The 14,210-nt window shown below is 38.5% G+C and overlaps 1 protein-coding gene across 1 annotated transcript; it reads right to left on the bottom strand.

Moving 5' to 3' along the window:
* Positions 1-653: 653 nt before the first annotated feature.
* Positions 654-7,497, bottom strand: f9b (coagulation factor IXb). Its single transcript, XM_020920055.2, has 8 exons — positions 7,300-7,497; positions 6,756-6,925; positions 6,159-6,183; positions 5,977-6,090; positions 5,171-5,302; positions 3,282-3,670; positions 1,822-1,972; positions 654-1,562 (listed from the first exon to the last, which is right to left on the bottom strand). Exons 1-8 carry the CDS (start codon positions 7,391-7,393, stop codon positions 985-987), a joined length of 1,653 nt encoding a protein of 550 aa, XP_020775714.1. The 5' UTR covers positions 7,394-7,497; the 3' UTR covers positions 654-984.
* Positions 7,498-14,210: the final 6,713 nt, after the last annotated feature.

The raw sequence follows: 14,210 nt of genomic DNA, 5'->3' as shown, positions 1-14,210 counted from the left end.
CTGCTTTTGCTCATTTTGCACTTTTTGATATTTTGAACCATTGTCGAGGCTGTAAAATATAAGGCAATGTATATGATTATTTTCCAAATATAAGCACAGAGATAGTTTGAAATACTTTGACTGGTCGTGTTTCTTCAACTTCTTTAGCCCATGTATTTAGATAAAGTCAGATACAAACAAGACAGCTTCCATCCTTGAAGTATCAATTGACAAACATAGTAGCCTGATTCAGAGGTTGTGTAATTAACATATAAACAAAGCTGAAGCTCTTTTCTACTAATGTGTCTTTGTATAACCCTCTGAAATTTAAGTGGCACTATGTAACTTGTCTGGTGGTAGGTTTGACACTTCTTGGCTGACATTAGGATATTTTCTGTAATACAAGTTTTATGCCATACTGTGGAACTTTCTTGGCATCTCTATGAAGACAAGCAGGGTAATAGAGCTGGATCCCGGGCGCTGCACTTTGGTTGCTCACAGCTCTTTGGAAGTCACTCACCAGTTGTTGAAGTCACATGTAGAGGACAAATTTTACTCTAAGTACAATTAAGTATACATATACATAAAAGGTGCCACAACTTTTATAATTTTCTCCAATAAAAACAAATGTTTGATTTAAGACAAATAAAATTTATTGGACATTATACATTCAAGCATAGTGCTCCAGTGTATTTTCTAAATATGCACAAAGCTGATACTAGTATATTTGGTTTTCTTAGTGCCACCAGATAAAAATCAGGACTATTACAGAACTATATCAGATATCAGTAACTGGGGCTTAACCAGAACTAAATGAAATTGGACCCAAAGGATGACAAAGATTCACATAAAATTCATTTTATAATAAAACTAAATAATAATATTAAACCCTGTGCAGCACACTACAGAAACATTGAGAAACACTGGTTTATTTAATGCTCTTGTTGCTGTGGACAATAATTCTAAACTGGAATGGTGCAATGTAGATTGATCAGTGCATTTGTATTATAGTTTTTCCTTGTCAGTCCTCTGTAAGTTTATCCCAGTTGTGAAGGCGATCCATTTGTAGTACTGGGAAACTCGAGTGTACACCCCATATTTCCCGTCTCTGGCGCACTCCTCTCCCCAGCTCACAATCCCAGTCAAAAACCACGTGCCTTTATAGTTGGTGGCATGAGGTCCTCCGCTGTCCCCCTGACATGAATCCTTCTGCTCATTGGCGTATCCGGCACAGAACATGTGACGGGTGATTCTGTCCCTGCTACTCTGTTTACACACAGTCCGGTCTACATAAGGCACCTGTAGCTTTTGGAGTTTGGTGGATTCAGGACCTTGGAACCTCAGTCTGCCCCAGCCAGAGACAAGAGAGGAGGTGGCGTCCCGGAGGACATTCTCTGAAAAGTGTTTGGGTCCAAGGCAAATGGGGCGCCTACGGTCAGACAGCTGCACTGGCTCTCCCAGTCTCAGAAGGGCAATGTCATGGTCATAAGGGGATGTTTTGTAGTTGTAGTTTGGAAAGATGAGCTTCTCGGATATATTGTGGTCCCGCTCTTGGCCCTCGTCTCTGAGTACATCATGCTCACCTGAATTCACAAATCACACAGTGGATAAGCTTTCCCTAAGGCCCATAGAAGATATAGCACCTATCTCCATGATTTTATCAGTTATCACAGTCACTTAACACACTGTCACTTTTTACTGTCTTTTTTTTTTACTTTACTTAACATTCCTTTGTTCTAATGAAGCCCTTTTTTTGGCCTGTGTCTTTGTTACATGTGTATTTTGAATATTATTTTTTTCTCACATTAACCAGTGACTTGTGGTTCAGTAGTTCTTCCTTACCGACTCGAATAAAGAAGTCATCTCTTATGCTTATTCCGTCTCTTTGTATGAGGCAGTGAGCAGCAGTGAGGACCCAGATGTCACTAATGAGAGATGCTCCACAAAATGGGAGTGCTCTCTGCCCCGCCTTTCTACGTTCCATAAGAGCAACCTGAGCCAAACACAAAAAGTTCAATACAACGCGACAACGCATAATTGTGTTACATTTGGTCATACATAAATATATATTTACTCTAGTCTTTTGACTGAATAGGAATTTGATCTATTGATTCCAAAATGACATAAGAAATATTTAACTGCTTTTTCAAAGTTTCTGGTACATACATTTTTAGCTGATAATATTTGCATGTGTTGTGAATACTTTTGGATTTTATTCACATTTTTTGTGTTTATACTGCTGTAACTATATTCATAACTGATTCGGTTTGCAATAAACAAATGGTATAGGCTGTTGTGAACTAATCCACTGAACAATTTACAAATAAAGTACCCTTGAAGTAGACCTTATTGTTTAGAGCCATAGGGGACTGCAGCCTTTCTCAGTTGTATTGTGCATGAGGTATAGTACCCTCAATACAATAGCCAGGTAATTGCATTCGCCCTCTCACCGTGCAGGTAGTTCTCCTTCACCAATTCACTCATATGCATGTCTAAAGTAATACGACAGCTACTCACAGGTATACTTTAGTTAAACTATCCTGTCTTTTGTTTGGTAAACAACAGTCCTAAAATAATTATCTAACTAGTATCTGACCTGTTTTTTGCCCATAATAGTAATAACATACCCACTAATATGCTCTTATCTGTGGTCTAAATGGATTGAGGTCAGTGAAGGCGCAGAGAGGCCTGGACTCTGTCTCCTGCCACTGTGAAATTGAAATTGACAGCTATAAGTCCAGTTAATGCAATCAAGAACAAATGGAATCTATGTGAGATAGTTCACTATATGTTCAGTTTTACATCATCAAAGATTGGCCTCAAATGTTATAATTATAAATGTCTCTGTCTTGGCCTATTAAAGAGATCATTATCCAATCACTCCACACTCTGTGGTAGACTACTTCTGTAGTCACAGATGCCCTGGGTTAGAGAGACAGAAGTGAGCTGGCCAATCTGTAGCAACGGCCCCTTCGACCACTACCAATCACTTACTCATGCACCACATTCACACTAGACAAGGTGGGTGAAGTGTCTTGCCTGAGGACACAAAAACACTGAGAACTGCTTTGTGTGGGATTCTATTTGAACCACCAAACTCTGGGTTGGTGGATGAGCACTCAAACCAATGAGACACTATTGCCCTTGATGTTACCTAACACTGAACTTCAAATAGCTTGAAAAATAAACAAGCATGCAATCAAAATGTCTATGCCCACTCTCCAGCCCAGTTCATGCTGTATACTGTACTGTCTAACAAATATAAAACACAAATATCACATGAGTCATTAGTGTGCCATTACCTGCCATGGTATCTGACCAGGCGTGGCTTCGTCTCCTCCTACAATCCTGTGGTCTTCGTTCTTTCTGCTCTCATTGTACTGCGCTGGGCCATACCAGAGCAGCGTACCATTATCTGTTGTGTTCCCCTCCTCCACCTCATTGAAAATGATCTCCTGATCCCCCTGGTAATCTGATGGGATGTCTATAGTCGACCCCTCAATGACATGAGAGGGCTCTGAATCACTTAAACCTGTGTCATCATAGTACTCGTAAAACATAGTAAGGTTGAAGTCAAATCCTTCATAATGCAAAGAGCTATTTCTCTGGGTTGAGTTTGATGTCCGTGGGGTTAAGTTCGATTTGGTCTTGGTGTCACTGTTGGTGGTCACCTGACCACAGCTGAACGGGTCTGTTGGAATAAAAAAAAAAATTCATTAAAATATATATGTTAAAGAGCACATAAAATACATTTTTAAAGGTGCTATATTACACAGTCTATGTTATCATACCAAAAACATACCTCGAGTTGTGTTTTGTTCCATTCATGTTTTACACACAAACCCTGTATATTTAGGCTGAGTTCTTATCTCAAACAGAAAACACCTTGCTCCACTTTGTGATGTCATGTGGTAAGACAGGAAGTGCTCCACTGTGTTTTTAAACTCAATACACCTTCACTAGAACCATGTAGGGGATTTCAGCCCTCTCTACTGAACTGGTAAAGGTAGCTGTTAACTTGCAAACTACCACGTTAACTAAGCAAACTAATAATAAAAGATTACTCAAACGTGTGAATGAAACAAAACATAACTCCAGGTATGTTTTTGATGAGGCAAAGTTCTAACATGGCTTAAAAATTTAGCAAAATATAAGACCTTTAAACATTATATGTTATAAAAGCATTCCCTAATCAAAGTTGTATTTCAGCTGATTCATGCATGTTTGAGTTATCTTGCATGTTCACATTTTGAAAAAGTTGTAGCACAAGTTTCAGTTTCTAATATCAAGGCATTTTAGATCAATATTCTGGTTTACAATGAACAAAATGTAAAATAATGGGGGAAAAAACTAAGCAAAAAGCATAATATGTCTTCTTTAAAGATTTAGGAACCAATCAAATACAATCACAGTCAGAGTGCCCCCATGAATACTCAATGAAGTAGGATTAAATATTTATGTCAGGCCCAAAGCTGCAAGTGGGAACTTCAATGTGTCAAATGTTGCTGAAGTATGTGGATTCAGAGGATGGATGAGGCCTGTGTTGTAGTAGTAGTAATTTCACTCAATATATAGACTGAGCACAAGAGGAGTAAGACAAGGCCCCTGAAACCGCCATTACTTGAGCACTGTAAAACACACACCTTTTTGCCATTGCTTTTATTGGTAATTTAGTTGTTGATGTAAGCTGATGTAACTTCTCAAAATATAATTTTGTGTAATTTTGAGAAATGTATGTAACTTATATTTCAGTGGCAGTATAATATTAAACTTAGGCTGTTGTAACTAAGCTGGAATGAATTGCTTTCTATGGTGTTCTTATGTTATTATGAGGATTCACTATGGCCTTTTCAGCACTAGGCAACTGTATTTTTAACACGATTTAGACATTTTAATTTTATTTTATCATTTAGATAGTTATGCAAAATTCAATCATATCTATTACTACACCTACTAATACTAATAACCCAGTCAGGAATCCAATACTTTTTTGCTTTATAAATTGACAAGATGATTATATCTTTTAAAATATTTACTACCAGAGCTAAACCAGGTCTAATACAGGATTATTGTATTATTATCTAACTACAGTATATGCATACCACCTGAAGAAGCTTGTGTACCGCTGGAGGTACATACATACTGGCATATTTACAAAAAGCATCCTTCTTGATTTGGTTTCCTGTTTTACCTGTGGATATACAGCTCGAGTGGTCTGGACCCAGCTCATATCCCGGCGCACACAAACACGCCACCTGCTGATCCTTCATCTCACAGAAATGAGAGCATCCGCCATTGTCCATCGAACACTGCCGAGCCACCACTGGAAACATGTACTGTATATTATCAATCAGCCCAAGTCTCTATTAGCACCAGTTACATCATCTGTGCACCGATTAAATAGAGCAAAGGCGGCAACACTGTTTTGATACTAACCAGTGTAGTCAGAACACCCCACAGAAACTCATATTTGTGGCTGAACATCGGACTACAATACTGAAATATTAATATCAATAGCTTAGATCTATATTGTGCTTTACAAGCTCTGACAATCTTCTAATAGTGCTACAGCAACCACTCTTTGTCACAGGCTTCCAAAGACACAAAACAAACTCATCCATAATTTACATTAACTTTTATTGATGGGAGAAACATCAGTTCCAGTGTCAATATCAGATGATAACGATTATTTTTGTTGATATTGTGTTGGCTGATAACGATACTCAATACCAATATTCAATTATGATATTTTTTGTCCTATCCCATTCTCTGTGCGTCCAGGTGTTATTCCCAAATTGTCCTCAGTCCATACGATTTTTCTTTTTAAACAGACTAATAAGTAACAATGGAAACAGAAGAGAATTATATGGCTCTATAGGCCACAACAGCAGGTCAAATATCGAATGTCGGAATCGGCCCATACCTAATTACTTTAATCATCATTTGGTGCATCAACCATGCACCAAAACACAAAAGCAGTCAATCTTTTGTTCTTACCAATCTCACAGTTTTTTCCGCTGAAGGACGGTTTGCACCAGCAGATGTAGGAGCTGACTCCATCCTCACAAACTCCTCCATTTTGGCAGGGAGCAGGGTCGCACTGGTTCCCATCTGCCCCAAACACAGCACACATGAAAGACTGTAGGCGGATTATACATTCAAATAATGTGATGTCTCACCAAGGTAACCAGCCCAGAACTCCAACTGAAAAACAACAACACATCCAAAAAATGATTAGCAGTAAAGCCATTAACCAGTATTGGTGTTGTCAATTTGATGCCCAGATACTATCAAAACAAGATACTCATTTGTATCAGTACTAGAGTTGTCAAGATTGCTATTGAAAATCAGATATACATCAATACTAAAACCAGTAACAAAACTATATACTAGATATTTAAGCAAGTACTGATACAGAAAATAAAATTCCATAACAAGATAAAATTTTATCATTCCCGAAAAGCTTCAAATTGAATTCTATCAGAATTAGTGTAAGATCATATGGTATAATAAACAAATACTATTATTTTGTGTTGAAAATTACAAAACAATGTGGTCTAAAAAAAAAGAGCTTTTAAAATGATCATTTGTGTATCAAAACTAGTATCAAAGTCGAGTTTGAAATTTTAGTATCGTGACAACACCAATCAATACTTAAAAAAATATGAATAGTCTTATAATGGTCTTTTTCTCTGCATCAATATAGTGTAATCAGTGCTGTGACAACACTAACCAGCACTGAGCTTTGTCATAGCATAGCATCTTGAACAACTCACAGTTTTCTCATCATTTTCAAAGTACTCTCTGGCCTCCTCCATTGTACACGTCTCCTCTCTGCACTCCCGCTCTAGGTTGGCCTGCAAAAGCTCTTCAAAATGGCCACTGTTGTATCTGCGAGGTCGGGAGAGGACTGCACTGGCTGACTGTTGAGACACAAAGACAGACTCTGCGAAACGCAAAGGCTATGGGTTAATCAACAGAACATTCTGTATCAGTAAAACCATGTTATTAAAAAAAACTGTAAAATAGAAGCTTTTAATATAGCACTATTTTAGACACACAAGCTGCCTTTATTGACAAGATGGGTGACATTTCTCTCTCAGGGACTCTCAAACAATCTTAGTGCACACAACAGAGCAAAATAGACTAGAAATAAATTTTGAAAATTTATTAAATTTTGAAAATTTGTAAATATTTATTGTGTAGTAAGTAAAACCACAATAAAAATTTCAAAATGAATCAACTGACCACAAATTAGTATAGGTGTTTTGAATGTATTTTAAAATAATCCTTTATCTAGACATTATTGATGTTCACTACCTGGGTTTGTTGGTGTGACTTCTGCTTCCATAGCACATAAATCCAGCAGCATAACAGCAGCAAAGAGCTTTAAATAAGCGGCAGACATTTCCATTACGGCCAGCTTTGTTTCAAACTCAAATGTTCTGAAGCAGAGCAACTCAGAGCTCCAAAGTCCAGCTTTGTTTACCCTCCGCAGAGGCACAACAGAGTTTGTCCTCAGACGTGAGGAAAAGTCAGCACAGGCTTTAGTCAAAGAAAGAATTACGTGGTTGTCAAATTAGAATCAATATGCTGTCACTGTTTATGTTCCTGACGCACAAAAATGATAAACTGAAGTGTCAAGTACAAAAAATCTAGGGAGATGCTGCCTGGAATGTTCCATACTGTAGCTTTACACTTATTTATCACTATGAAGCCACCAAGTGACACCACAGGGCCTAGTTAGATGTCAGATATGTGGAGAGGTGAGCCCAAGCACAAGTAAGAATGCAAGTTTTTAGGTAAATAAAAACCCATGTTATTGTGTAAATGCAAGATGTATGTTTAATGCCACACTGGAACATTTCAGACAAAGCAATATCATCTCCATGGAAATGAACCTTTCACCAGAAAGGTTACACAGTGCGCCAGTGTGGCTGGAGATCTTGTTGTGAATCATTTAATGTATGCAGACAACTTGGTTGTTTTTACTCTAGCAGCTACTCAGCATCTGTTCATCTTATGGTGTGGAGCATGATATAAAGTATAATACAATCAGGAGTATGGTCATGATCTGTAGGATTAAACATGACAAGCATATGAGAGATCCTGACTTTTGGAGAGATCCTGACTTTTGCCTGTGAAATGTTGTGTTGACTGCAATATTATGTAACCAATATATAATCAGAGTCTTTATGTATTGCTAATTGTGAGTATCTTGTCCTCACAGATATAGTAAAAGTGCCCGGTGTGTGAGAGTGTGTGTTTTACATTGGTGTTACCAGCTGTTTATCATGTTGTTGTTTGTCATCATGGCTTTATCTGATAAGCAGCTTATGGAAAGAAACATGCACATTTCTAACATTTGGGAGGATTTACCTAATGGCAGGCAGCTCAACCTTCAGGATTATTCATGCATGACAACTAAGCCCTAGTCTAGAAGCTCTGAAAACAATCTTACATCACTTTTAATACAAGGTAATCTAATTCCCTAACTTGTACATAGTGTGCACAGTTTTGTACTGAGATTTCTTTGAACACATTTTGATTGATTGTTGTGTTAAAAATAGCCCCATGACATTTAGTATACAATCAAGTGAGGCCATTTACAATCTGCGTATGGGCGATTCACATACTTTTAATCTACATATGCATGACTTAAAGGACCCATACTACATTATTTTCTGTTCTATGTTATGATGTTGTTTCCTCATCACAAACATACCTGAAGTTGTGTTTTGTTACATTCACACATGTTTAACACACAAATCCTGTATATTGCAAGAAACCGGCCAGTTTAAAGACATACAGTGTGACTGTCTTCGGGGAGATGTTTTTGTTTTGCCTGGAATGTACAATATGCACAACACTGATTTAGATTAATTTAAAGTTATACTGTGGAACATTCTAAGAAACCAAATAGCATCTCTATAGCATTTCAACTTCTTGTAGCTGCAAAATTTTGATATTTTAATTTAAATTGATAATCGCTATGTCTTTTTTCTTTAGTGTGAAACCCAGGAGTAGTTAAAATGAGTTATTAAAGTGGCAGGTGTTATGATTCCACAGATACGGTCCAAATCCACCAGTGACTGGTCCAGATATCTTGATCAACTGCATGATAACCTCTCTAACTAACATGCATAAATCTTCTGAGTCCAGTCCGTTAAACTGTGGAGGCCCCAGACACTAAAGTGTATCCTAAACTGAAGGTTAAAGGATGAGACAAAGATTTACTTGCTCTGTAGCTGAGGACAAATCACCCTGACCGACAGCCAGGTCAGCAGGCCTTGAGCCAAAAGGCGCCCGGCAACAGTGGCCTTGTGCTCTCTTATTGGACGAGAATGATTTAGACGTCCCAGGGTCAGGGAGGGGTGCGGGAGGAGGAAACACGGCTCTGGTTAAGTGCGAGTTATGTAAGTCCACTTGTGAAGTATAGATTTTACACCACGCAATTAGCATGACCTCCATCCCTTCGGAAACAATTATGAAAAACTTACTGCGGGTTCACAAGTGTCCTAGGACAGTGGCTGAGTGTAGGACAAGGCAAAATACACACACACACACACACATAGTACAGCTCTGATTTTGAACTTAAGGGTCACAAATATGGTCCCCATTTTTGTGTATAATTTATTAAAGAAGAACTAAACATGTCCTAAACAAGGACTAAAGGGGAGACTAGGTGAGGACAGGATAGGATAGGTTCTGTTTGATGCTCAACTTGATGAACTTCAAACTCCACCCTTTAAGGTGTGTTTCTGATTGAGTCTCAAATCAGAGAAGAGTTCAATCAAAGTTCAATCAAAGGCAAAGCACACTCATTGTTTTTATGGTAGGATAATTTGCAGCTTTGTGGTCTAAAACAATGACCTAGTGTTTAGTCCTTCTTTAAGCTTAAGGTCCGTTACATAAATTTACATAAAAAAATGTTTGATTAGTTTTGTTAGTTTGTTGTTAGAGGGAGTATCGTGCAAATTATTAGTATATATATATACTAATATATATATATATATATATATATATAGCTGGCCAAAGGAGGAGATACAGACCACAGATGTTAAGACACGAAAGCTCCTGACCATGCATGGAGGGTTCCATCCCAAATCCAGCACCCTGAGACTGTACGCAGGCCGGAAGGAAGGGGGCCGAGGACTAGTGAGTGTGGGAACCACTGTCCAGGATGAAACATCCAAGCTCCTTGAGTACATCAAGGACAAGGCCCCGACAGATGAGGTGCTCAGAGAATGTCTCAGACAGTGGGGTCCAGAGGAAGAGGTGCTGGAGGGACCATCATGGCAGGACAAACCCCTACATGGGGCGTACCACCGGAACATAACTGAAGTGGCTGATATCAAGAAATCCTACCAATGGCTTGAGAGGGCTGGTCTGAAGGACACACAGAGGCACTGATCCTGGCTGCTCAGGAGCAGGCCCTGGGCACTCGAGCAATAGAGACCCAGATCTACCACACCAGACAAGACCCACGGTGTAGACTGTGCAACAGAGGCTCCTGAGACAGTCCAGCACATAACTGCAGGGGTGTAAGATGCTGGCAGGGAAAGCATACATGGAGCGACATAACCAAGTGGCGGGCATAGTGTACAGAAACATCTGTGCAGAGTACGGGCTGGAGACCCCAGGATCAAGGTGGGAAACACCTCCAAAGGTTGTGGAGAACGACCGAGCCAAGATCCTGTGGGACTTCCAGATACAGACTGACAGAATGGTGATGGCGAACCAACCAGACATAGTGGTGGTGGATAAGAAACAGTGCAGAGCCGTGGTGGTGGACATCGCAATAGCAAAGATATTGCGCTGTTCCCATATATATATATATATATATATATTTTTGATAAAAGAACAACATTATAAAAAAAGAAAAAAAAATATATATATATATATATATATATATATATATATATATATATATATACATATACTTTTTTTTTTTTTTTTTTGCTTTTTACCATGTTATGATGTTGTTTCTTTATCAAAAACATGCTTGAAGAGGTCTTAGGTGTCATCCATGTGTGTCTGAATATTCTAGCAATCTCTTAGGTCCAATTCAAACTGTCCTTACAGTTATCTGTAAAATTCTGTCTAATGCTCAGCCCACAAGCCTACATCATTCCTGCTCCCACACGACAATTCTCCAGAACTATACAAAACCATGAACTGTGCACAGCAACTGGATAGTTGCTGTGTGCATGCTGATTATTGTGATAGTGCTCTGAAGGAGGAGTGATTTAACGCAGGGAGCAAAGGGAGGTAAGACTCAGAGGATCAAAAACAAACATGAAACTTATAAAACATACTAATGCATTGTTTTTGGTGAATATAGCGTTTTTCAAAACAATAAAAGTTAACATGGTGATCTAAGCATGTTATGTGTCAGCAATTAAAAACCAATAGATGAAAAATATCCAACCGTAACAACAACTGATTTCTTCTCTTTCAAAAACAGTTATGAACAAACATGTTCAGACCTGATTCCTCTTTTATTTAAACTACATATATCTAAATATTTATTTGTTGTTTTTGCTACTTGATTGTGCAATGTTATGAAGCCTGCGTGTTGCTTTATTGACTGGATTTTAATCTGGGCTGGCTGCAGGACTCCCTCAGTCATACTCATCCATCTTTCCAGCTCGGGGCATAAATACAGCAAGCAGAGTGGAGATGAAGACGAGAGGCTGGGGATTGGGTCAATAGCTCTTTCTCATGTCACCTTCTCATCAGTCAATAAGGACGGGCGTCGCTGGTCAGAATTATCATACAGATGTTTAGCCTCTCCGCGTGGCTCACAGCTAAATGTCACAGCTCCATTAGCGCCCGCGACCCCAGAGCACCTCCCATGGTGCTGCAAATGTTATGATGAACTATGGACAATGAAAAACTAAGACACCTGTGGTACTGAGGTATACAAACAATACAGTGTGCAGGAGCAAACTACTGTTAATAAACTTACTTTTAAATGTGAATGAACTACATAACCTTTCTGGTGGAGGGTCAGCCATCTGCTTGTCTAAGTCTAAGTGTCTATGGAAATGTTATTGCTTAATCAATAATGTTCCACAGTATGGCATTAAACAAGCTGGTAATGACACCAAGCCAGGCCACACAGAGACAAGTCTGCTGACAATGGGGCTCAACAGTGACAGCCTGCTCTAGTTCCAGAAGTACATTTTCCATTCATTTTTCCCAAAGACTATTTGAAAAACTCTAATATTAAGAGTTCAAAAACATTGGCTAACCAGCTACGTGCTAACTAATATCCATAACGTGGTTGTTTTAAGCCCAAAAAGCACTTCTAAAACACAAGATCTGGCAAAATGCAAGCTTGCAAACATGAATAATTTAGCTCCAGAACTGAGGTTTGGGTGGTCACTGTTGAGCTCTATAAGGATGCACGTTTCTTGTTTATAAGCTGTTAAAATACTGTTAAATAACTGTTAAAAATGCAAAATGGAAAACATAATCATATACTGCTACAATTCAAGAAAATTCAAAGGAGACCCACCTGAAAAGTTACAGTTATTAAGTTTATTAAGGCTTCTGAACATTATGTAGCATTTGATTTTAATGGTAAATTTAACCATGACTTGTTTATTGTTTTGGTGGACAGTTTTGAGGCACTCCTTTTCTTCTGCCTCCTCTTGTTCCACATCATGATTGAGAGCTCTACCCTCTTGAACCTCATCCTGGTGCAGGTTTTCTCTTTCTGCTCCTTCTCAAGCTGCTCTTTCAGCTTTTCAATCTTCTTCCCCTCCACTTTACCCCCTGTATCCTGAACATCTGTGTTGTTCGAGAGTGCTGGACCTGCAGTTTTTGGCTCTTTGTTGGCGTTCTTGGGGAGCACACTCTGCTGAATGAAGGGTGGATGGAGGGAGCAGACTTCCCTCATGGTCCTTTGACATGATGTTTATGCCATCATCATTAAATCACTTCTGCTTGTTCAGGTATAGCTCTACATTGCCTCTTCAGGGCCTCAGAGGTCTATTTCTACTTCATTGCGATCATACATTTTTTGCTTTTCTTGCAATCTTTGGAAGTTTGGATAAATGAAGTAATGCCGAACTAGGTCTTTTTAATTATTAAAGCCCAAATTATTAAAGGTTAAGCCACGTTAGACTGTTGTTACCTCATCAAAAACATACCTGGACTTATGTTTTGTCTTATGTTTTTGTCTGTCTACATCTCCAAAGTCCAAAATGCTCCTTGTGATGTCATTAAGCAGTAGTTTTCAAGCTAACAAATGCCTGTTTATATAATGTTTAGTAGAGATTGGAAATTCCAGGGAAATTATCCAAATAATTCTAGTGACGTTGTATGGAGTTTAAACACACAGTGGACCACTTCCTGTATTACCATATGACATCACAAAGTGGAACAGGGCATTTTCAGTTTGAGAGAAGAACGTGTTTAAATGAAACAAAACATAAAGTCAGGTAAGTTCTGGATTAATGTTATAACATATATCAGAAAATGAGCCTGTATCCACCAATCTCCAACTTTCTATAATTACAAAAAAAAATTAAGAAACTAAGATAATTTTAACAATTTAAATGCCATTTAACACAATTCTTTCTCGATTTATCTTATCTTAGTTTATCATACCATCGTTGAAAATGACGCATCCAGTGTCTATAACCAGAATGTGTGACATAGGCTTCAGCTGCAGTTTTCTGTAAATATTGTTTTTGTTGACAAGGACAGCTGATCCTACACAGAGCAGTGGCCCATGCTGACGCACTATTTAGTTTTTAATACACACAAGAAGCAAAATCTGGCAAGTATAAGAAAAAGAAGGTTTCACACATTCTCACATCAAATGAAAATTGGGACTAAACCAGAAGTAAAACAGGACCAATTTTGAAGTCTAATTTAAGTCTAAACTGGGCTCAAAACAGGAACCAAACCAAGAGAGCTGTGTGAACCTTAAAACAACAACAAGAGGAAAAACACTATGAACCTGCCGCTCCCATGGTAACATAGATGTGCAACGTCGACTATTTCAGTTGTGTTGTGTTTCTGGGTTAAGTGTGCATCATGTCACTGTAAAATGAAAACATGGCAGTACAAACAAAAGTGGGCTAAGGGACCACAGCCTTACCAACACAAGTGCTGATCCAGGCAAGATGTTTGAAGTTAATTTATGAGCAAACTATTCCTCTGATTGTGCACCACCATAAATCATAGAGAAAGCTACATGTGCAACTCTGTTTTTC

Source organism: Boleophthalmus pectinirostris, unplaced genomic scaffold (genome assembly GCF_026225935.1).
Source record: "Boleophthalmus pectinirostris isolate CB_2022bp ecotype Guang Dong unplaced genomic scaffold, ASM2622593v1 HiC_scaffold_12, whole genome shotgun sequence".
Lineage (NCBI taxonomy): Eukaryota > Metazoa > Chordata > Actinopteri > Gobiiformes > Gobiidae > Boleophthalmus > Boleophthalmus pectinirostris.
This window is presented reverse-complemented; position numbering and strand designations above follow the sequence as displayed.

What these genes read in the sequence shown, in the direction of transcription:
- f9b (XM_020920055.2), bottom strand. Translation starts at nt 7,393, where the DNA reads ATGGAAATGTCTGCCGCTTATTTAAAGCTCTTTGCTGCTGTTATGCTG. An exon ending in AGTCACACCAACAAACCCAG is followed by an intron (nt 6,926 to 7,299) that starts GTAGTGAACATC and finishes TGCGTTTCGCAG; the next exon opens with AGTCTGTCTTTGTGTCTCAA. An exon ending in TTGAAAATGATGAGAAAACT is followed by an intron (nt 6,184 to 6,755) that starts GTGAGTTGTTCA and finishes GTTGTTTTTCAG; the next exon opens with TTGGAGTTCTGGGCTGGTTA.